The sequence below is a fragment of the Danio rerio genome, chromosome 22 (assembly GCF_052040795.2).
Source record: "Danio rerio strain M-AB ecotype USA chromosome 22, GRCz13ab, whole genome shotgun sequence".
NCBI lineage: Eukaryota > Metazoa > Chordata > Actinopteri > Cypriniformes > Danionidae > Danio > Danio rerio.
In genome coordinates, this window is record NC_141042.1 from 13,349,132 (window position 1) to 13,374,701 (window position 25,570).

Consider the following 25,570-nt stretch of genomic DNA (forward strand, 5'->3'; position numbering starts at 1 on the left):
TCTCAAGCCAACATAAAAAACATGTTAACAACAAAAATAAAGAGATAGATTTTTAAAGAAGTAGACACGGTAGTAGTGCTGTCGCCTCACAGCAAGAAGGTCCCTGGTTCGAGTCCCGGCTGGGTCAGTTGGCATTTCTGTGTGGAGTTTGCATGTTCTCCCCATGTTGGCGTATGTTTCCTCTGGGTGCTCCAGTTTCCCCCACAGTCCAAAGACATCTTAAATCATTGAATAAGCTAAAATTGAACGATGAATTGAATATGTTTAATTAGTGGTAGTGTATGTGTTGGTGTAAATGTGGGAGAGTATGGGTGTTTCCCGGTGCTGGGTTTCGCTGCGTAAAACATGCTGGATAAGTTAGCTGTTCACTTCGCTGTGGCAACCCCTGAAGAAACTCAGTCATAAAGACAATGAGAGAACATTTCTGAAGGAAAAAACACACGATGCCTGCATCGTTGTAGATGCAAGTTGTTTTTGTTTTTTTTCATTCAGAACCTTACCTTAAAAGGCCGAACGGGTTTTAATAAAAATGCGTCACTTATGCAGGTATTTTCTTAAACACACCATAAAACAGATCCTAACATGGATTCCTATATCAATTTTTAACGGTTGATAAAATAAGCATCTTTTTCTGCTGTGCCAAGAAGTTTCAGTTTCTTATAAATCACGTGATCAACGCTACAGTGTCAGGCACAAAATTCCACACTGCGTCATGACAGACGCCCAGTCGCGCTGATTGGCTGTTTGTTCGCAACAAACAGCATTTCGCTCCCTGATTGGCTCACGCAGCTGTCACTCAAACACGCAGGCAAGATCCACACGTAGGAGTCGTCGGACATCTACTGTAAAGTCAATAACAAATCGACAAAAACAGGGAACAGGCCTGTTCTTCCGTCTTATCTTGCTGCTATATGTGACAAATTAAACATATACCTGCGGAATCTCACTGTACCGTATTCGGATAACATTTGAGGGTGAGTACCTAAATAATAACTTTGATTTCCGCATTCATGTTTTTTTCTGCTTGATAGATCAACTTACAGGGGGTTTTGCTTATGTTGGATCAATGCGTCGTATTGTTATGATAAAAGTACATGTAATCCTAATATTTCGCTTGGTATTTAAGCATGTATTATAGAAAAGCAAAGGAAAATGACTAAAATATTGTACATTAGAAAGTCAAACAAGCCATAACATGTGGACGATTTACAAATCAATATCGTGTTTTCATAAATTGTAATTTTATAACAGTAACAATAATAACGTTCAACACAACTTTATAGTTATTATTATTATGCATTAGAAATAAAACTTCTTGTAAACATAAAACGTCTTGTTCATTTTAAAACACGCCCACCCACATGTTTGTGCAAGCTGTGTGAATCGGGACAAAGCAAATACATATAAACAGTTAGTAGTAGTAGTAGGAGGCTTAATAATAATAATAATAATAATAATAATAATAATAATAATAATACTAAACATATATTAAAACAATTCAGCCAAAATGGACACTACCTGTGATGTTTAAAGTAAATGTATTAAATATTTTATATATGTATTATATATATTTATAATAGATTTAAAAATATAAATTAAAAAAAATATTATTATTATTATTAATTATATATATATATATATATATATATATATATATATATATATATATATATATATATATATATATATATAAACAATACAGTCAAAATGGGCCCTACCTATAATGTTTAATATCTCAATAATAGGTATATAAGATGTACAAAATATTTAATATTAACACTATATATATATATATATATATATATATATATATATATATATATATATATATATATATATATATATATATATAACAATTCAGCCTAAATGTACTCTACCTGTAATGTTAAATGTCTCAATTGTGGGTATATATAAAATCCATAATATACTTAATAGTAACATATCTTTTTAAGATTAATAATAATGTAGATATATAAAACAATTCAGTCAAAATGAACCCTAGCTATAAAGTTTAATATCTCAATTGTAGGTATATAAAATATTTAATAATAACACAATTTTTTTATTATTAATAATAATAATAGTAATAATACAGAAATATAAATACAATTCAGCCTAAATGTACCCTACCTATAATGTTTTAAATTTCAATTGTAGGTATATAAAATGTATAAAATATTTAATAACATATTTTTTTATTATTATTATTAATAATAATATAGATATAAAAAACAATTCAGCCAAAATTGACCCTACCTATAATGTTAAATGTCTCAATTGTCGGTATCTAAAATGTATAATATACTTAATAATAAAATATCTTTTTAAAATAATAATAATAATAATAATAATAATAATAATATAGATATATAAAAACAATTCAGCCAAAATTGACCCTACCTATAATGTTAAATGTCTCAATTGTCGGTATCTAAAATGTATAATATACTTAGTAATAAAATATCTTTTTAAAATTAATAATAATAATAATAATAATATAGATATATAAAAACAATTCAGCCAAAAATGGACCCTACCTATAATATTTAATGTCTCAATTGTAGGTATATAAAATATGTAATAATAACAAAACTTTAAAATTATTATTATTATTATTAATAATAATATAGACACGTAAAAACAATTCAGCCAAAATGGGCCCTACCTTTAATATTTAATGTCTCAATTGTAGGTATATAAAATGTATAAAATATTTAATAACATATTTTTTTATTATTATTATTAATATTAATAATATAGATATAAAAAACAATTCAGCCAAAATTGACCCTACCTATAATGTTAAATGTCTCAATTGTCGGTATCTAAAATGTATAATATACTTAGTAATAAAATATCTTTTTAAAATTAATAATAATAATAATAATAATAATAATATAGATATATAAAAACAATTCAGCCAAAAATGGACCCTACCTATAATATTTAATGACTCAATTGTAGGTATATAAAATATGTAATAATAACATAACTTTAAAATTATTATTATTATTATTATTAATAATATAGACACGTAAAAACAATTCAGCCAAAATGGGCCCTACCTTTAATATTTAATGTCTCAATTGTAGGTATATAAAATGTATAAAATATTTAATAATAACATTTATTTTTTAAATTAATAATAATGATAATAATAGTAGTAATAAAGATACATAAAACAATTCAGTCAAAATGGACTCTACCTATAATGTTTAATATCTCAATTGTAGGTATATGAATTGTATAAAATGTTTAATAATAACACAATATTTTTAAATTTATAATTATAATAATAATAATACAGATATATAAAAACAATTTAGCCTAAATGGACCCTACATGTTATGTTAAATGTCTCAATTGTAGCTATATAAAATGTATAAATAATTTATTTACAACTTAATTTTTAAATAGTAATAACAATAATAATAAAGATTTACAAGCACTATCACTATACTAAAAAGCCTTTTGCACTACAAGAAAGTTTTTTTTTTGTTGCATTTTCAATGTAAAAATAATCGCATCACAAAATATATTGTTTTATGCAAAAACGAAATACATTGTATTCATATTTGTTGTTTTGCTATGCATATAATATTCTTGCAAAATGTTTACAAGGTTACAACACACAGCACACAAGCTCAAAACACCTTAACAGAGATTTTGTACCTTGCTTATCTTTGTTGACACATCTGTTGTTCTTATTTTACTGGGATTTCTAAAAAAAAATGAAAAAAGTTGTCTTGATTATGAAGTCGTCAATTCCTACACACTTGCTCATCGATTTGAACTCTCAGCCCACACAGTCGCAGCAATGACTCAGTGGTTGGAGCTTCAGCAGCTGGATCCAAAGTTTTTGGAGCAGGTGGACCAGTTGTACGACGACAACTTTCCCATGGCCATCCGACAATATCTCAGCAGCTGGATAGAAAGCCACGACTGGTGATTTTGTGCCTCCTTTAACTTTAAAAACCATATTAAACCACATTGCTAAACAACTGCTGTCTAATCTGAACAAACTCTGTTAAATAAATATTATTAGAAGTGTAAATTTTTTAAATACATTTTAAAAATATGATATATATATATATATATATATATATATATATATATATATATATATATATATATATATATATATATATATATATACATACATACATACATACATAATAACTAAAATACTAATAAAGGTAATAAAATATCAAATATTACTTTAAATATTTATAATGTATTTTATATATATATATATATATATATATATATATATATATATATATATATATATATATACACACACACACACACACAAACACACAACAGTTCTGTCTGGTTCTCAAATCTGATTGGCTGATAGCCGTGCGATATTCTGCAATATCAGAACTCCTACAGCCTCTTTACCCTTTGTGTATTACTCCGCACACATACAGCCAGCAAAAAGCAGACACTACAGATCTAAAGTTTAAAAGATGCTTTTAACTGTTTTAATAACTGTCAGCTTATGATTTGAATCCAATGTGAAAGAAAGTAGTTCCTCATACAAAAGGGATTTTGAGACTCTCCATGTTTGATTTTGTTTTTATATACACAATTATGCCGTCAAACTGTTGTATAAATGCAATATCAAACTCGTAGCAGTGCGATATGGCTGTATATCGGCACTGGTGGGGGCACTAAAGCATCGCACACTTCCCACCTGTGCCGATATACAGCCATATCGCACTGCTAATCATGTGATATTGCTCATATATATATATATATATATATATATATATAACGAAACCCATCCCATTCTTGTCCTAGGACAGTTTTGAAAAACTATTTTAATTCACTTCGAATGAAGACTACTGTGTGTAAATGGTTTGTAAATAAATTTACAGTTTAAGTCAAAATTATTAGCCCTTATTATTATTATTTTATTTCCCAAATGATGATTAACAGTGCAAGGAAATTTTCACAGTATGTCTGATAATATTTTTTCTACTGGAGAAAGTTTTATTTGATTTATTTCGGCTAGAAAAGAAAAATAGTTTTTAATTTTTCAAAAATCATTTTAAGGTCAAAATTATTAGCCCCTTTAAGCTATATCTTTTTTACAGAACTTTACTTTTTTTGTCTACAGAACAAACAATCATTATACAATGACTTTCCTAATTACCCTAACCTGCCTAGTTAACCCAATTAACCTAGTTAAGCCTTTAAATGTCACTTCAAGCTGAATTCTGGTATCTTGAAAAATATCTAGTCAAATATTATTTACTATCATCATGGCAAAGATAAAATAAATCAGTTATTAGAAATAAGTTATTAAAACTATTATGTTTAGAAATGTGTTGAAAAAAATCTTCTTTTCAATAAACAGAAATCGGGGGAAAAATATACAGGGGGGCTTGATAAAAAAAAAAAACAGCAATTGTATCAAAAATATTGTCGTAATATATTGTCTTAACACTTCTCCGTTCCCCAAAGGGACCATGTCGCAAATGTGGAGAACGAGTCTCTGGCCACGGTGAGGTTTCATGATCTTTTGACTCAGCTGGATCACCAACACAGTCGCTTCGTGATGGAGAAAGACTTCCTAAACCAACACAACATCCGCAAGTTCAAGAGGAACTTGCAGGTGCCTGTTGACCACATGACCATTTTCTGTTAGCCTCTGAGCCACTAATGTCATTAAGCAATGAACAGATCAGAAAAACAGCTTGCCAAATGCAAATGACTTATCAAAATCTTATTTTCCAGAACCTCTTCCAAGACAATCCTGTTTCAATGGCGATGATCATCAGCAGAAACCTTCGCGAGGAAAGAAAGATTATAGCCATTGCTGGAATGTCAGAGGTCAGTTGATCTCCAGCACCAACTTTACCACCAAAACCTTCAAGAAACCCAACTTTTGCTTGGAAAATAGGCACATAGAGTTAAACAGTTGAGTTTGACCATTTGTGAATCCATTCAGCCGATCTTGTCAGCTGAGCTTAGCATAGATCATTGAAATAGATTAGGCTGTTAGCATCCCGCTTAAAAGTATAGCCATGGTACAACAGCAAAGTTCCTTAATTATTACAGCAGAATAAGATAATAGTTTTTCCCAGTGATGTGTTGCGGCTGGAAGGGCATCCGCTGCTTAAAAACCTGGTGGATAAGTTAGCGGTTCATTCCACTGTGGCAACCCCAGATTAATAAAGGGACAAAGCCGACAAGAAAATGAATGAATGAATGAATGAGATTATAGTTCATAGCCATATCAACCTAGAAAATAGCAACTTTTCATTTTTTTTTTGTCTGTCTTGGTACATAGTAGAGTCAAGCTTTATGTATAGGAAAAGTATCAAATTTCTTGATTGTGAAACAAGATGCTAATGGTCTAATCAGATTCAATGACCTATGCTAAGCTAAGCTAAAAATGCCTGAATTGATTTACAATAGTAAAAGTCAACTGTTTGTTGGCGCCAACAGCCTAGTGGTTAAGTGTGTTGACATATAAGATCATGATGCTCATGGCGACCCGAGTTCGAATTCCGGCTCGAGGTTCTATGCCGATCCATTCCTTATCTTAGCTCCCAAAGCTTTCCTGTCTGTCCTCCACTATTCTATCCCAACTAAAGCTGAAACCTCCCCTAAAAAACTTTAAAACCTTGACAAACTCATGTACTCACCATAGTTATGTTCCAAAACCGTATGATCCTTTTTTTTCTCTGGCGTGATGTTTTACTATATAGTGACACAAAATGAGTCATTTGTATAATATTGCAGAGTCCAACACCGAACCCCACACAGGACATGATTGTGGAGAAAAATCGTGAAATGGACGCAAGGGTGAAAGACATAAAGAATAAAGTGCAGGTAATAAACATTGTGGCAAATATAAGACGTGTTTAATTATTCCAGTCAAGTTGTGTGAATATTCTTTCTGATTTCCCTTCAGGACGCTGAGCAAACCATTAAAAATCTGGAAGATTTGCAAGATGAATACGACTTCAAGAATAAAACTTACCAAAGCAGAGGTAACAACATGCTTTCTTTGAAAACATCTGAATGATTTACTACTCAAAAAAAAAGTTCTGTCATCAGCAATGTTGGGGAAAGTTACTTTAGAAAGTAATGCATTACAATATTGAGTCAAAATAAGTAAGTAGTTTAATTACTTTTACTGTAGTCACTTTTTATGGTAGGTAATGCGTTATGTTAATTTTGTTTTTCTTACGTTGTTTTACTTGCGATAGAAACTCTCTATTGCTTATTTAGCTTTTGAGAATTTGTCCAATAATGTTAAATTATTATTTTTTTGCATCATGTAGAAACTCAATAATTTAGCGAAAATTTACTTAATCACGATAAATATCAATGCGCTTCAAGAAAGAGCTAGCCATCTTTTTCAACTAGTAAAGAAATTGAACTTGGCTTTATTTATTTGCAAAATCTGCTAAAATGTTAAGGTAGAATTAGCTATTTTCTTCCAACAAGTATAGATATTCGATATTGTCACTAGAAAAAAAAAACATGGAATGTGAACAAACCCTGACTAGATGAGAATCTCAATTTTGCCTACATAATTAGCGGAAACTTGACGATCACCATTGGAACGTTTTACACCAAATGTAGTATTAAGCATTCGCGCAAGTAATTTACATGGAGTCGATGCAAACGCACAAATAGAGGAAAATGTAACACCGTGCTGTAAAAATGATGCTCGCATTTCCCACAAACTTAAGCAAGACATATCCATGATGGAAAAAACGTTCTGCGAGTAAACTAGAGCGAGTGAGTGTTTGGCGTGAGCCCAGCATAAGTCACAACTAGCCTAGAAAATCAGTATTGTAACAACCATGTCAGGTCGGAACGGTCCATTTTTCCCCCAACAAATCTAGAAAGGGATATTATTTTTTATATTTATTACTTAAAATTATGTATTTTTATTGTTACTCGGTTTTGATTGCACATTTGTTCAACAGACGAACTCAATGGCACCATTTCAAAGGAGGACCTGAACCGCGAGAAACTGATGATCCACGCCATGTTTGTAAAACTCAATGATAAGAGAATAGTGAGAACACCGCTGATGCATTTTCCTTCATCGTTCCTGTAATGCTAACTGATTAGCAATGTGCAAGAGTTGCATTGAGTTTTGACTGTGTCCACATAGATGGCGATTAGTCAGATGTCCGAGGTGTTGAACCTGGTGGAACCGGTGATCTGTGAGCTGATCTCGACAGAACTGGTCGAATGGAAACGTCGTCAACAGATGGCTTGCATCGGCGGGCTAACTAACGTCTGCCTGGATCAGTTGCAGAACTGGTAACAAACGCAAAGCACATATTTACTCGTATATTAACCGCGTCCATGGACCCACGGCACACAGTATTTAGCTGTTCATGAAGGGTCGTATGTGTTAGTTTCAATGATCCACAGGGTTTGTTGCTTGTTTTTCCCCGCAATCCTGTCAGGGCCGATACAACAAAGTTGTGTGTGTGCTGCAAGCATTTTTGTTGGGAGAGCAGTACGAAAATTGGAGAATGGCGGACTTTATTTTTTATCAGGAGTTCGTTCACATTTAGACACATCGTCGTGCTGCTGTGTAAATCCTCCAGATTACCAGCAGGGCTAATGGTTAAAATAGACAGAGCAAGAGACCTGCTGCACTGAGTCTGCATTCAGCCCCGGGGAATGAGAGAAAAGTCCTCATTTAGTGTTAATGTAAACACAATCATTTTTACAATGATATAAATTGTGTTTGTGTTTATGAAATTACGGATAACAAATGTAACTGGGCATTAAATTACTGTTTATTTATTTGCATTTTAACCTTGTAGACTATAAAATCATGCATCTCCTCACGGTTTGTGTCTCATTTTGTGAGCTAATTGATAACAGTTGTTCGCTCGCCTCCTTCTACCCTGCTCTGCTGGCCATGTCCATAACTTTTTCAGTTTATTCATGACCATTTGTTTTGGTATAATATTATTATTCTTAGCAGTATTATTTAGTATGTACATTTTTAATATTTGTTTTAATAAAAACAAGCTTAGATTTGTCCACCTGTCAGGTTTTAGACCATATGGAGCATAACAGGTGTATTTGGATATAACTAAGAACACACTTCGTTTTTATTGTTCATTTATTTGTTTGATGCAAATCAGAACTGAATTTAGAAATAGTTTTGAAACAAATCTTTGACCTTAACAAACTAAATTAATCATGTAGGCTAACGGATGTCTGTGCTCACAACATCGTTTCTCATCCATAAAAGAGAGAAAAAGAAAGTGAAAGTTAAGGCCGATTGGAGGAGGCTCATTTTTTATCCTTGTTGTTGCAGATGATCTGTTTAACAGTTTTCTCACTAGCAAAGCATTCAGTTTTTCCACTTACAAAGTTGCCATGTAAATAGCAAATGTGCCATGGCATGACTCTTAAAGGGAATGGGAGATGAGACTCTGATTGGTTTATTCTCAAAACACACCCACAACTCATTAAGAGAATAAGCACAACCATGTTAGACCATGCGCCACGGCACAAAGCGTATTTTTCCGTCCTTAAAATAGCAAAAGTTGATTTGGACACGCTCTTAATGACTTTGCGCCCTGCGCTTTAGACTTTGCGCCTATTTTGTTAAAATTAAGTTTTGCGTTGAAAAGACATGACATGAACACAGACCAACAAAAAGATTTGTATTATGCCAGGGCAGTAGGTGGCGAAGTTACAATGCCACTTTCAGAAAAATTACATTTTTAAAACATAGGATGGTGCAATTTTTAAAACACAGACTTTCAAACACATTTTCAAACGTTTTTTGTTTCAGGCCCCAAACATGCTTTTGTTTAGAAAATAAATAGCCAAAATATGCAAGAAGCTTTACATATTTAGTCAATTACATGAGATTACATGGTTTTGTTTAATTTTTTATAGTAATAATCCTATTTACAAGACGTGCGTACATAGACACCACTGCATGTCTTATTATACAATGTTTGTGGTTTCATGGGTATCAAATAATGGCCTGAGTGATTTAGTATCGACCGTATTTACATATTGTATTGACAATAATAAATATGTTCAAAGTAGGCATATATGGTTGAAGACAAAAAAAGTAGCCCTCCTGTAAAATTGTACTTTTAAACAGTTCTTTAAACAGTACTTGGGAAATATTTGAAAAAGTACATTTCATAGCCATTTTTTCGCGCACAATACTTACAAACATTGCTAATATGACTACACCTTACAACCTCTAAGTCATGTCACATATTTAAAATCATATATCATAGGTTTCTGTTTGTTGCGCCGCCTTTTAGGTTTACTTCTCTTGGAGAGTCTCTGCTTCAGAGCAGACAGCAGCTCAAGAAACTCCTGGAGCTCGAGCAGAAGTTGTCATACAGCACAGATCCCATCACCTGCAGCAAAATCTCTCTGGAAGAAAGGATCATGTCAAACCTCAAAAATCTTGTCACAAAGTAAGAATCCTTCTCTTGTTACGCCACTGCTAAAAACTCCTGGAGGTTTCACAGATAGTCTATGTTTACAATCAATAAGGCAAATTAGAGTTAAGTGTAAAACTGGAATATCACATAAAACATTTGTTAATACAGCTTAGTTTCCATCCAATGAGTCAACTAGAACAAATTGTCACTTCCTGATAAACTGGCGACAAATATCAAAAGGCAAAATGGAATTAAGAGTAAGAGAAGCTACTGTTCTTATTTAATAGTAAACTTGCACCTCAGAAGATTTAGACAAAACAAAATGAACGTATGGTGGTGTTTTTAAGGTGTGAGAACGCTCTTTTGGAGCGTAGACACTCAAGATTGTTCTGGGATGTAATAATATTGGACCATTTTGATGACAGACTTTGGCTGAGGGATTTGAGATTGACCAAAGCTACATTTCAGATGGTTTATAATGTGGTCGGTCCTGTTTTGTCCATTTAATGCCATCCCATCACGCATACCACATGATCAGTTAATGCTGTATTTAATCACTACATTTATTTTCACACTTTTCTTATTGTATATAAAGGTAATCGTATTCAGTTGTAGGATTGTCAAAAGTATTGAGTTCAGTACCAATTGATACTGAAATTTTACAAATGTCCATCAAAAACATTAGTTATGTTTAAGTACGTACTTAAATGTTAGCGGGAAATGGAATTGTTTTGAATATTTCAGTACCGAATTTGATACTTAAAAAAAAAATTAAAACGTCAATCAAATATGTCAGTGGTGTTTAAGTATGTGCTCAAAATGTTAGCGAGAAATGGATGTTTTTAATATTTCAGTATTGATTGGTACTAAATTCCATATTTTTAAAAACTATTTTTTTTTAAAACGTCAGTGCTGTTTAAGTACGTGCTTAAATTTTAGCAGGAAATTTATGTTTATAATATTTCAGTACCAATTGGTACCAAATATGATACTTTTAAAAACTACATTTTTTTTAAACGTTATTTAAAAACGTCAGCGGTGTTTAAGTATGCGTTTAAATGTTAGCAGAAAATAGATGTTTCTAATATATCAGTATCGATTGGTACCAAATTCAAAACTTAAAAAAACAATTTTTTAAACGTCAATCAAAAACGTCAGCGGTGTTTAAGTATGTGTTTAAAATGTTAGCAGGAAATTTATGTTTTTAATATTTCAGTACGGATAGGTACCAAATTCGGTACTTTTTAAAAATGAAAATTTAAAAAAAGTCAATCAAAAATATCAGTGGTGTTTAGGTATGCACTTAAATGTTAAGAGGAAATTTATGTTTTTCAATTTGAGTACCGATTGGTACAGAATTTGATATTTGTAAAAACAAAAAATGTTAGCAGCGTTTAAGTATAAGCTTAAATGTTAGCAGGAAATGGACAATTTTTATATAAATGTAACCTTACTCAATTGTGCGCATGTTTTTTTTAATGCCAATTTTCAAATATTTTCTCATCTTGCAATTTTAATGAGATATTCCAAAATACACATAAAAACAAGTGAATACAATCATTGCTAGTGAATGATTTGTGTGTTTTCAGCTCTTTGGTAGTGGAGAGACAGCCATGCATGCCGACCCAACTGCAGAGACCTTTAGTGCTGAAGACAGGAGTTCTGTTCACCCTCAAATTACGGTAACTGTAAACACGTGGCAGATTATTCACACTTCTCTGGAAGTGGAGGCCTGTTTCAGATGATGAATAACGAATTGCATTTTCTTGCCTCCAGGCTGCTCGTAAAAATTCCGGAATTTAACCACACTGTTCGGGTGAAGGTGCAATTTGATAAGTGAGTGTTCAACAAAACCCTGACTTAGATTCATTAATGTAGGGTTTTTAGGCATACAGGTTTTGTGTACTTGCGTAATGAGTCACTCATGTAAATCAATTTTAGATTTAGCCTACATTATGAAATACTGCAAATGTATTATGTATGGTCTTGTGTTAACATGTCTCTTTATGCCTTTCAGGGATATCGTTGAAAAACGAAAAGGGTATGTACTACATCATTTGCTATTTTTATACTATTAAAGGGGTGGTTAGAAATTATGTCATGACAAAAAAAAAAAAAAAAAAAAACTATAAAAGTAGTCCTATTTTTTTTGCATCATTTTAATCACTGTAAGAATAATTAAGGGCATAATTCACCTTCTTAAAAAAAATAAAAAATTCTCTCATAACTTCTTCCTGTTATGGATGTCAATGGCTAGTTTTCCCCAAGATTTTTCTGAATATCTTGTGTTTACAAATATATATATATATATATATATATATATATATATATATATATATATATATATATATATATATATATATATATATATATATATATGATATAAATGAACTTTTGTTAGCTGAACTATGCATTTAAATTAAATGACATTTTATATACACAAAAATATGAACTTAAAAATGAAGAAAATATATATATTTTTCGAGCGGATACAAATATTTTGGGTGGCAGTAAACAATGACAGAATTTAGATGTCTTAATCTTGTTTTAAAGCACTTTATTTTAATCTAGCAAAATTCTGCTTACCCACTAATGCTTCTGTTTTAGGTTTCGTATGTTCAACATCTTGGGAACATCCATGAAGGTGATGAACATGGAGGAGTCCAATGGAATGGCAGCAGAATTTCGTCATCTGGTAATATGAAAAACAAAACCTTTTGCTTAATGAACCAGCCACAGTAGAAAAGAATAGAAAAGTAGTCTAATATCAAAGTAATGTTGTTCTGTTTTACTTCACAGCAATTGAAAGAGAGGAAAGTTACTGGAAACAGAACCAGTGAGGTGAGAGTTTGTTCATTGAGTCAAAATTCACAGAAAAGCTTCCCCTCTGCTGTAGCACACAGGGTTGGGAATTGTAGCAACGGTCAGGGAATTGTGGCAAAGTGAATGTCATCACAACAATACAATGCTGGAAATATTCAACAGGGCCTAAAATAAACCCTTGGCTAGTGTGTGTAAACCTCACTCCCTCAGACCCTCCCTTTTGGAAAGGATTCTCATTAGCATACTTGTCTCCCATGTGGAAATGCTGAATCGAATCATGTTTGGACTGAGGCAAGTTGAACCATCAATGTAAACCTCAGTTTAAATTGGTGCAGTGACCCGAATGGGAAAGAGCCATTAGATGAGTGAGTGTAACAAGGCCAATTAGTATAATATGTGCTGGTAAACCTAACTCACAAAATCCCTCTTTTTGCTGTAACATCCTTGTTAGCATCTGCCATGTAGGAAATGCATGTTTGAATCTTGTTTGATGTGGTAAAAGTAGTACAACCAATGTAAACCAAGGTTTAAATTGGTGCCATGACCCGGGTGTGAGAGTGTATTTAGGTGGATAAGTGAAATGGAGGCCAACTAGTAAAATCTGTGCTAGTAAATTTGACTCACCCAGACCCTCCCTTTGCTGTATCATCCATGTTAGCATCTCCCATGTAGAAAATGCATGTTCGAATCATGTCTAAAGTGGGGCAAGTAGAACCACTGATGTAAACCAAGGTTTAAATTGGTGCCGTGACCCAGGTGTGAGAGAGCTTTTAGGTGGATAAGTGTTATGGAGGTCAACTAGTAAGATTTGTGCTGGGAAACTTAACTCACCCAGACCCTCCCTTTGCTGTATCATCCTTGTTAGCATTTCCCATGTAGGAAATGCATGTTTGAATTATGTCTGATGTGGGGCAAGTAGAACCGTCAATGTAAACCATATTTTAAATTGGTGCCGTGACCCGGATGAGAGAGAATCTTTAGGTCAACTAATATGTGCTGGTAAGATTTGTGCTGGTACACCTATCTCCCATTCTCAAGAGGCTCACAAATACTAGAAACTGTGGACCTATATAGCATGTCCATCTCACTGAAACACTGATTGGAATACTATTTGAAGTGGAGAGAGCAGAGGGGTTTAAGGCGGTAAGTGTAATGGAGGCTGGCTAGTAGGAGTAAACCTCTCTCTACAAAGTGTGCTAATGACTGATCCTAGAACTCAGTAAGATCCAAGTTAATTTACCTGCCTCCCCTTCTGCAAATGCTGGTTTGAGTTAGGACTGCTCAAACAATAGATACATTATTATTATCTTGATAACACTAGTATATGAAATACTCATCTGTTGTTTATCCAAATTTGTCCAATCAGATGGTGCCTTTAATATCTACATCCCCACCTCTCCAGTAGGGGCTGTTACTTAAACCTAGAGCTGAAAGTAAATACTAATGCTAAGAGACAAGAGAGAAAAATGACAACAGTCAATAAGAATCACTATCTCAGCTGAGGTTTTCACTATTTCGTGGTGTTTTTAAATGTATGCACAAAGACATAGTTTTGTTTATTTTATTAGCTCAGGAAGATATCTAGTACTTTTTTTTATTTTAGTATGATCATAACATGATAAATTGCATAAAGAATAGCATTTTGCAAGTTAGATATATTGTTAGCAATATCGTTATCGCAATACTCAACAATAATATGGCATGATTTCCAAGTATTGTGCGGTCCTAGTTTGAATCCCTGAAGTGAGAGGAGTTTATGTTGACGTCAGAATTTGCACTAGCCCCCAGACTTCAGGACGTTGGAGCCTGGAGTCTAATCAGCAGGCTAATAAAGCTGGAAAAGCCAGTTCATATACTAGTCTGAGAACGGCTAGTAGAACCAGAGACTTTACATAAGTGTCAAATGCCAGTAAAAATGAGCATTGAAATGCTTACAAAACTCTTGTTTGACAGTTGTTTGGGAACTTTTATCAATTCTAAAGATGTCTAAGAATGCTGTTGTAGTGGAAATGGGGGAAAAAAATTCACATGATTTTTCAAGCGAGCAGGTCATTTTAATATTGTTTTCAGTGTCTCAGAGTCATCCTCGACATTATCCATGAGCTACGAGCATCTCCCATGTAGGTATTTACCTAGGCTGGTAAATTAACATGGACTTAACTTCGTCCTCTAGAATCAGTCATTAGCGCAGCTCATACTCCTACTAGCCAGCCTTCTTTACACTTACCCGGGTCATGGCACCAATTTAAACCATGGTTTACATTGGTGGTTCTACTTACCTCACATGAAATATGATTCAAACATGTATTTCCTACATGGGAGATGCTAACAAGGATGCTAAACTCAACGCCACAGAAAAATACAAGCTCCAAGTGTCCAAAGTGCAACATTTCAATGCAATTTTCCGCATATCTAAATGTTATTTTTGGCTTAACTCTTTTTAGGGTCCGCTGATTGTCACAGAGGAGCTCCACTCCATCACCTTTGAGGCTGAGCTTTGCTGGTCTGGGTTGGTCATTAACTTTGAGGTTAGAAAATCCTTTAAAATAACCAAATTTTAAATAATTCCCACCAAATCATAAACTTTAGATTTGTTATTTTCTCTTTCTTTCTTCAGACAACATCTCTGCCCATAGTCGTGATCTCCAACGTCAGTCAGCTGCCCAGTGGATGGGCGTCCATTATGTGGTACAACATGCTGATCTCTGAACCAAAGGTAAATGCTCTTTCCTCACGATAATAGATGAACAACAATTGAAATGCATCATTTAAAACCTAATTGAAGTTATGAAATGAAACAAAAACTGAAAGTATAAATATTATATGCAAAAAATAAACTTATATATTTAAAATGAGCAAAATGTTGAAAAATAGATATTAAAACACATAAAACTACAATGAAATTAAAAATAGATAAAAAAATTTGAACTAAAATGTCAAAAGCATTCAATTAAGAGTTTTTTAACTAAATATTACATGTAATATGTAAATAAATACAAAAATATTGACAGATAAAGTTAATGCTAAAACTAATGGAGTTTAATTAACTTAATTAACTTAAACCTGAAGTAAAAAATCCTGAATAAATTAAAATGAGTTCACAATAAATCTGCTAATTGAAATAAACTAATGAATACAACTGACAAAGAGCAGATAGCAGAATTTATTTAAAAATATAATTCCTAATTTAAAACAATCATAAATAAATCTACAGATCTCTTCAGTTGTACGTCCTCTTGAACAGTGGTGCTCTCAAAAAGCTTTTAGCAGTACATCTGATCTTACCTCAACACATGGTTTCAACCATTTTCTCCTTTTGTCCTCTCCAGAACCTGTCCTTTTTCGTGACTCCTCCACCGGCCACATGGGGTCAGCTACAGGAAGTGCTGAGCTGGCAGTTTTCCTCCATCACCAAACGAGGCCTTAATCCTGAACAGTTAAGCATGCTGGGAAATAAACTGCTGGGTGAGAATGAAAAAATTAGCTGCATTTCCAGCCCAATTTGTGCATTTCACAAAATAAAAAAAAAAAAATAAAAAAAAAACGATGGCATGCTTCTGTGAAAAATACAAAATCATTTGGTGCAAATGATCAATAATAAAAAAAAAAGTTGTGCTGAAAACTTGGCACTGAAGGCTAGTTTTTGATGATCTAAGCTAGTTTTTAACAGCAGACGATGCGCTAGGCATGTTTTTAAGTGCAGATGGTGCTGTAAGCTAGTTTCTAGCAGCAGACGATGCGCTAGGCTAGTTTTTTTAACAGCACATTGTGGTCTAGGCTAGTTTTTAACAGCAGACTGCGCTCTAGGCTAGTTTTTAACAGAAGATGGTGCTGTAGGTTCGTTTTTAACACCAGGTTGTGCTCTAGGCTAGTTTTTAACAGCAGACGACACGCTAGATAGTTTTTAACAGCAGATAATGTACTAGGCCAATTTTTAACAGCAGACGGCGCTCTAGGCTAGTTTTCAACAGCAGATGGTGCTGTAGGCTAGTTTTTAACACTAGGTTGTGCTCCAGGCTAGTTTTTAACACTAGGTTGTGTTCTAGGCTAGTGTTTTAACAGCAGACGATGCACTAGGCTAGTTTTAAACAGCAGATCAAACACCAGGTGTAAATGTGAATTTTGTCCCGCAGGTCCTAAAGCGGCATCGGATCCTGAAGCTCAGATTCCCTGGAACCGATTCTGTAAGGTTTGTATGCATTATGTTTAGTCAGCAATATTGAATGCAGTAGTCTTTCTGGTTTAAAAATAATCTGATTTAAGTCTGGTGTTTGATGCAGTCTGGCAGTGAAAAGAACTTTACCTTTTGGCTGTGGATTGAAGCAGTTCTTGACCTGATAAAGAGACATTTGCTGAGCCTGTGGGATGATGGGTAAGATGTAGGAACCTAATATATATATATATAATATATATATATATATATATATATATATATATATATATATATATATATATATATATAATATATATATATATATATATATATATAAATATTTAAAAAAAAAAAAATAAATTAAAAAAATAAATAAATATATATATATATATATATATATATATATATATATATATATATATATATATATATATATATATTAATAATTAAATCATCTTTTTTTTTAAATAGCCATAAGGACAAACAGGACTATTACTTTAACCCTGTCTGCCTCACACAGGTGCATCATGGGATTTGTGACCAAAGATCGAACTAAATCTCTGCTCAACAACAAAGCTCCAGGGACGTTTCTGCTGCGCTTCAGTGAAAGCAACCGTGACGGAGCCATTACGTTCAGCTGGGTTGAACACGATGCAAATGGTGAGACCTCACTGCGTACAATAACTTAAAACACAATCAAATAAATGAACTTCAAAACAACATTTTGGTATCAGATTTTTTTACCGCAAACTTTTTTATGTGTTTGTTTAGAGGATCCACAGATTCGCTCCGTGGAGCCGTACACAAAGAAGGAGCTCTCCGCTGTTTCACTTCCTGACATCATTCGAAACTACCGCGTAATGGCCGCCGACAACGTTCCCGAAAACCCTCTGCGCTTCCTGTATCCTCAGATTCCCAAAGACGATGCCTTCAAGAAATACTACACCAAGCCCACTGACAGTAAGAAACAATCACAAAAAAATCTTTATATACATGAATAAATGTAATAAATTAAAGTGTGAAAACTAGCCGTGTCAAATCTCTTGACAAAACTGGCGATGAAAACTAAAGATGAAAAAGCTTGAAGTTTAAAAGTTTTACTCAGGGAAGTCAGTTAGCATGTTGCTAGCATGTTTTGTTAAAAATTTCATTGTTTCCTAAAATGGCCGATGTGTTTAAGCATGCTGCTATCATGTTTCCAATGTGTTTTAACAGTCAGAATGTTTTATGTTACAAGCATGAATTACCATGTTGCAAGAATGTTCTATCACATGGTAAATATGTTTAATTAGCAGGTTTCCTGCAAATTTGCATGTTTTACCACATTGCCAACATGTTTATTTATGCTATTAGATCAAATTAATAATATTTTTATGGCTAACATGCTTAGCATGTTAAATATATATATCTTGTTAACATGAATAAGCATGTTTTACCACGTCCAAATAGTTTAATTATAACATGTTGAATATATCTTGTTAGCATGAATTAGCATGTTTTACCACGTTCAAATTGTTTAATTAGGTTATGTTATTTAGCATGTTGATATAAAAATATAATCTTATCAGTGTGTTTTATGAAATAGTCAACATGTTTTACCACGTGGCAAGCATAGTTTAGCATGTTTCAAACATGCTTTACCACGGGGTTAGTTTATTGTATTAGCAAGTTTCCTACGAATTAGTATTGGTTGCGCAGAATAAATTGAAGGGGGGAGGGGTGGGAGTATGGGTGTGATTTGAGGAGGGGGAAAGGTAAAATGAGGCATGATCCGGCACAAATTAAGCCCTGGTTTAGGCATGGTTTACCACATGGCCAACATGTTCATGCATGTTGTTAGCTTAAATTAGCATGTGTGTTACCAAATGGCATACATTTTTGCATTTAGAAGTATCTTGTTAACATAAACAAGCATGTAATAAATGTTCAGTTATGTGAAAACAGGTTATATTGAATGGCTAACATGTTGATAGTAAGGATTAGCATGTTTCAGTTTTTTTAATCACATTATTATGCTTCCTAGCAATTATTATTATTGTTAGCATTCAGATGTTTCTAGTTTGAATGAACATGTTTCTAGCTTGTTTATCACATGGTTAAGAGGTTTTTAACATATGATTAACATGAATTAGTATGTTGTTAGCACATTGACATCATGAATAAGCTTGTCCTAAGTTAGCTGCTAGGCTAATGATGGCTAGCTAGAGAAGACTTAAATGTAGGTTGACCTTCAGACCTCGGTGTAGGGGAAATTATCTGCTAGATTTAATGTTTGCAAGTTTTGACAGCCTCAACTGACGTCCTTTAGATTTTTATTAGATCCAGGGGTCTGTTTTTTTGTTTGTTTTTATTCTGAAAATAATAAATTGCTCATTCTTTTATCGCTTTGCAGAGCAAGAACCAATGGATGTTGATAAGAAGGCAGACGAGGGATACATTAGCACCACTCTCATCTCCATCTCTGAAATGTAAATCAATACTTCAATTTATGTACAATATACTCATTGAATAATGTGTTTAATGAGAAATGTTTCTTTATAATTATCAGTATTATTATCAGTATTAGCCAGTACTAAATGAAACCTATGATTACTCTCAAACAGCTCATATTTATGAAACCTAAATACCTTTTTTTTTAAAACAAAATACATTTAACTTTGATTTAACTTTAAGTTTCAGAAGTATGTTCATATTGTTCAATCAAATTCAGTCCTGTAAGACCCAAATGCTTCATAAAATGTAATTTTGCTTGACAAACAAATTTTGTTTCAAAACAGAACATTTACAGGCACTGGTGGTTCATTTAAATAATTTAGCATAAAAATGCAAACTGGTTTCAAAGTGGACATTTTTGAAAACAAGTCTCAGTGAGCCAACCGAAAAAGCCTATTTTTGTATAAGTTTATAGTATTCATGAGTGCTTGATAACCAAACAACATTGGTGGATTACAGGACTGTATGTGCACATACACAGTGTTTCCTTACACAGTGATATCGCCACCTACTGGAGGTGGGGGGGGGGGTGGGGGGGTTTACATTACTGTCATGCAAACTGGATTGAAAAAAACTTTTTTTAAACGTTATAATTCCTAAATATAGGAAACCACAAGAATATAACGAGAACCTCATGCCAATGTCACCTGAGGTCTACGGCGAGCTGGAGCGCATGGTAAGGACATATATGTATATATATATTTACAGAAAGGATTTAAATGTAACAGTTCAGTGTTAAGTTATTTTGTCAATTTCTCTTTATTTTTAGAATCGATTCGATACTGTACAATTGGAGGTAAGTACTGTTATTGAATAGTCAGAATATTATGACTATTATCTCTATCTATCATCTTTATATACACACATGTTAATATGCATATATATACACAGACACACATATACATATATATATATATATATATATATATATATATATATATATATATATATATATATATATATATATATATATATATATATAGACATATATATATATATATATATATACACACACACATATATATATATATATATATATATATATATATATATATATATATATATATATATATATATATATATATATATATATATATATATATAAAAACACACACACACATATATATATATATACACACTCACATATATACAGTTGAAGTCAGAATAATTAGCCCTCCTTTGAACTTTTTTTTCTTTTTTTAATATTTCCCAAATGATGTTTAACAATGAAATTTTCACAGTATGTCTGATAATATTTTAACTTCTGGAAAGAGTCTTATTTGTTTTATTTGGCCTAGAATAAAAGCAGTTTTTAATTTTTGAAAACTTAATTATTAATTATTAGCCCCTTTAAGCTATATATTTTTTGATAGTCTACAGAACAAACCGTCGTTATAAAATAACTTGCCTAATTACCCTAACCTGCCTAGTTAACCTAATTAACCTAGTTAAGCCTTTTAATGTCACTTTAAGCTGTGTAGAAGTGTCTTGAAAAATATTTAGTCAAATATTATTTACTGTCATCATGGCAAATATAAAATAAATCCGTTATTAGAGATGATTTGTTAAAACTATTATGTTTAGAAACGTGTTAATAAAAATCATTAAACAGAAAATGGGGAAAATAAACAAGGAGGCTAATAATTCAGGGGGGCTAATAATTCTTACTTTAACTGCATATATAAAATTTCATCAACATTAATTATTTTTGTTTCTTTTCACAGCCAGCAGACTTGATGACAATGACATAGAAAACGCGAGTGACTCGAATGGGTTTTTTCCCGCTGTTTTTTTGCAATAATGCAAATGAAAAAGGAAGAATTCTGCAAGAATGTTATTCCTCTCCTTTTCATGCTAACGTTAAGAAAAAAAAACACTGTATTCACCTATCATCTCATTCACCAGTATTCTACAGCGAGAAAAAAAAAAAAAAAGCTCCAATTTACCCTACAATAACCTCAGCTTTTATTCTAGAATAGAAAAGCAACATTTTAGGCAGGGATTTTCTGTATGAACGTAGAGCACTTAATTTAAAGTAGCACTTAATTTTCTACAATGCCAAGTAAAAAAAAAGTAAAAAGAAAAGAAAAAGTAAACAAGAAACTCAATATTGGATACATTTCAGAAAAAAAAAAGTTCTTCTGTATTTTTTATGAAGAAAACGAAACTTATTTTAAGGACTATTCTGTACTTTTAAACAGTTAAGCTATTATTTAATTAATTTTATGTGAAAAATATATTTCTATTTGCACCTTTTGACATTTTTGACACAGACCAACAGTTTGAAAATCCTTACAAACCAAATATTGCAAATATTGTAAACATCTTAAGAATAAAACAACTAAAGCCAAAAAACCCACATCTCAGTTAAACCCACCAGCTACAATAACACAACAAGAAAGAAATGATCTGTGTTCAAAAGCTTTTTTTTCATGTATAGTATGTCTTTTATGTAATATATTGATCATTTCTACTGTATTATAAAAGAGAAATTAAAAAGTTATGAGTTTACGGAAACACATTTTCAGAAAAAAAAATGCAATCCCATTAATGTGATTTTCACTGTTAAACTGCAAATCATTATTGCATTTAAAAACAGTCCTTAAAATAGGCTTCGTTTTCTTTAAGTAAAGAATTTCTGAAGTTCCTTCTTTATGATTTGAGACAAAAAAAATAAAAATAAATCCAGGTTGTGTTAGTATCAGTTTCACCCAGAACACAAAAGGAATTTCAGGAAAATTCTGATTTAACATGTAAGCTGTTAGGTGTTTCACTCTCCTAAACACCGTTTCTGTATATGTGAAAGACATAAATTTTACATTTGCCGAACTTGCCGGTGCTTCATTTAGTATTATCTATTTTTTTGTACTCTGTGTAGTTTTATTTTCTCTTCTTGTGCACTGGATTGTGGTGTTGCGTGTAACAGAGAAACATTTTTCTTTGTTAAATTTTACATTTTTAAATTTTGTTAGGAGAAGCCTTCAAAAATTGCACCTTAAAAACGTTTGTCACCAACCAAAAACCACATCTTCAAAGCCAATATTTTGTAAATATTGTAAACAAATTAATATAAACGTTTAAAAACGCCAGACGAAAAGCACTGTTGAAAGCCTTTATTGATTTAACATAGTATTTCGAATGTGGAATATAATTCGAACAAAGGTACTAACAAACATCTACAGCACAACATGACTAAATAATGAAATCAAAGTTCAATTTCACAACATGGCGATACATTCGCAGCCGTACATAACAAACGCCGCTAAAAATAAAGTAACAGCTTTCTTTGTAAAAACGAAAAACAATTTACACAAAATTGCTAAAGTGCGACAAGTAAAACCAATTTAGATACGAATAATGACCTACTGTAGTTTTGTTTGTGAATCATTTGCTCGTTTTTTTAAACGAATTTTCAACAGTTAAGCACAAACAAACACACACACACACACACATTACAAAACGCCATTTACAATACTTCAACAATAGTGTCCCACTAGAAAACAAGCACACACACTCAGCTTTGGAGGTGTTCTTCAAGTAAACGTGCCTCTTTGTCCGTCGTACTGTACAATAAAACAATCCGTGAGCTTATTCGCTTAAAATGTGTGCTTATAGACATAAAATCAACTGTTTTTTAAATTCTTATTACATGACATGAACACGCTTAGGCTGCATTTACACCAATGCATTCTGTGTTGATGCCACTGAATTTCTGATTGTTTGTTTGTTTTAATCTTGTCATTTCTTCATGTGCTGAGAATAAAACTGAAAATCTGAAATCGTTGCCTGGTTCTTTTTGCACACAATAACAAGAAAATATATAACAATATACACAACATTTGCTTATGACTGTGTGTTCACATCGAAGGTGGCGAAAAAAGCGAAACGTTCGCTCAAAGTCAAAGTTCGCTCTGGCCACCCTGGCGACAACGATGTCTGCCTTCACAGCTCCACCGGCGAGAGCATCAAAATTTGCAATATTGATCTTAATATTCTTCACCTTTATTGGTTAGGAGAGTTGAGATTTTACAGACAGGAAAATGTGGGGAGCAGAGATAGGGAAAGGATCTCGAGCTGGGAATCGAACTTGGGTCGCTGTGAGCACCAAGGTTGACGCACTAGTCTATTGAAGTCGACATTGATCTCATATTTATAGGAGCCTTTGTAGCAAATCAGTTACATTCTTGCATAAAACATGCTTTCAAGCCTAAAAATGTTGTGCGCCTTTTATCAAATTCATTTAACCATGGAAGTTGTTGCGTGTGGTGTAGCTTTGCTCCACTTAGCCAATATGTGTCCATATGCCTGAAATATTCTGAAGCAGCAATACTCTTTTGTACTGTCAGTACAGTTAGCGTGAGATTCACACTTTTTTAAGACAAATATATATATATATATATATATATATATATATATATATATATATATATATATATATATATATATATATATATATATATATAAGCCCCCTGATTTATATATATGATTAGTTTAATATATATATTAAACTAATATAACATTAATGTATAATCAGTAACTCGCCAGTAACTTTTTTTTAAATGTACGTCCCTGTTCGTAAATAATTGTAAATCCGGCGAGCGCAAGAATCAAACCCATGGGAACAACTGTGATTGGAACCTAAGTTCACAGGACTGTGTTCTCTGGAATCCTTTCAAGCGGTGGACTTCTATATTCCGATTGCTTGCTGCCAAATTACTACCATAAAGTTGACTTGATTTGAACTATCCTCGACGCCCACACTGGCAAAGACAAGCTGCTCAGCTCCTTGTTGCTTATCGCTGCTATCTTCCATTAAAAAAATGAATGACTTCCTGCTACTTTGACGCTCTCACCGATTTTGGTGTTGCACAGTTGGTGTTAGATCATTAACCCTTTATCAGGCAAAGAATATATGGCTACTTCATTGACATTGGTTACAGTGTCTCAAATTCTAAAACTTTAATGGTCCTGTGATAACCCCCAGTGGCACTCCAGGAAGTCTTTTCACTGAGCATTTCAATGAGTGCCCTGTAAAGGGTTAAGGTGTCAATTAAAGAAAATGTGAGTATTACATTAAACAGCCAGGTGCAAAAATGGCCCTTCCAGTGCTTTAATTTCAGTAATATCAATATTTTGGAGGAACACTTGTAGTATAATGACAAATTATAAAAACCAAAAATGGAATTGTAATTTTGGTAACACTAAATTCATGTTGTCGAAGTGTTACCAAAATAAAAACATTAGAAATACCGGTATTTAATACCAAAATATGAATCTTAAGAAATTAAAACGTATTATACTGTAGATCGTCAACATATTAAATACAGGGAAGTCTACAGTGAAGGGAAGAAGGGAAATGGTTGTTCTTGTGCTTTAAAGTAATTTCGACAATATTCATTTTCTTTTCGGCTTAGTCTCTTTATTAATCTGGGTTTGCAACTGCGGAATGAACCGCCAACTTATCCAGCATATGTTTTATGCAGCGAATGCCCTTCCAGCTGCAAACCATCACTGGGAAACATCCATACACACTCATTCACTACGGGCAATTTAGCTTAACCAATTCACCTATAGCGCATGTCTTTGGACTTGTGGGGGAAACCAGAGCACCTGGAGGAAACCCAAGTGAACACGAAAGAACATGCCAATGCCACACAGAAACGCCAACTGACCCAGCCGGGACTTG

At 32.8% G+C, this 25,570-nt stretch overlaps 1 protein-coding gene across 2 annotated transcripts; it reads left to right on the forward strand.

Moving 5' to 3' along the window:
* The first annotated feature begins 852 nt into the window (after positions 1–852).
* Positions 853–23,663, forward strand: stat1a (signal transducer and activator of transcription 1a). 2 transcript variants are annotated; one of them, XR_015521065.1, is made up of 26 exons: positions 853–974; positions 3,801–3,945; positions 5,473–5,623; positions 5,746–5,841; positions 6,757–6,846; positions 6,929–7,007; positions 7,956–8,047; positions 8,147–8,298; positions 10,290–10,448; positions 12,005–12,097; positions 12,192–12,251; positions 12,433–12,456; positions 13,023–13,110; positions 13,215–13,256; positions 15,683–15,766; positions 15,856–15,954; positions 16,568–16,703; positions 17,372–17,427; positions 17,519–17,610; positions 17,912–18,051; positions 18,163–18,351; positions 19,784–19,859; positions 20,491–20,560; positions 20,654–20,680; positions 21,609–22,027; positions 22,496–23,663. XR_015521065.1 is itself a non-coding variant. In NM_131480.1 (25 exon segments), coding segments are annotated over 24 exon segments (2,250 nt in total). In that variant the 5' UTR covers positions 897–974; positions 3,801–3,817; the 3' UTR covers positions 21,636–21,802.
* The last annotated feature ends 1,907 nt before the right edge of the window (positions 23,664–25,570 follow it).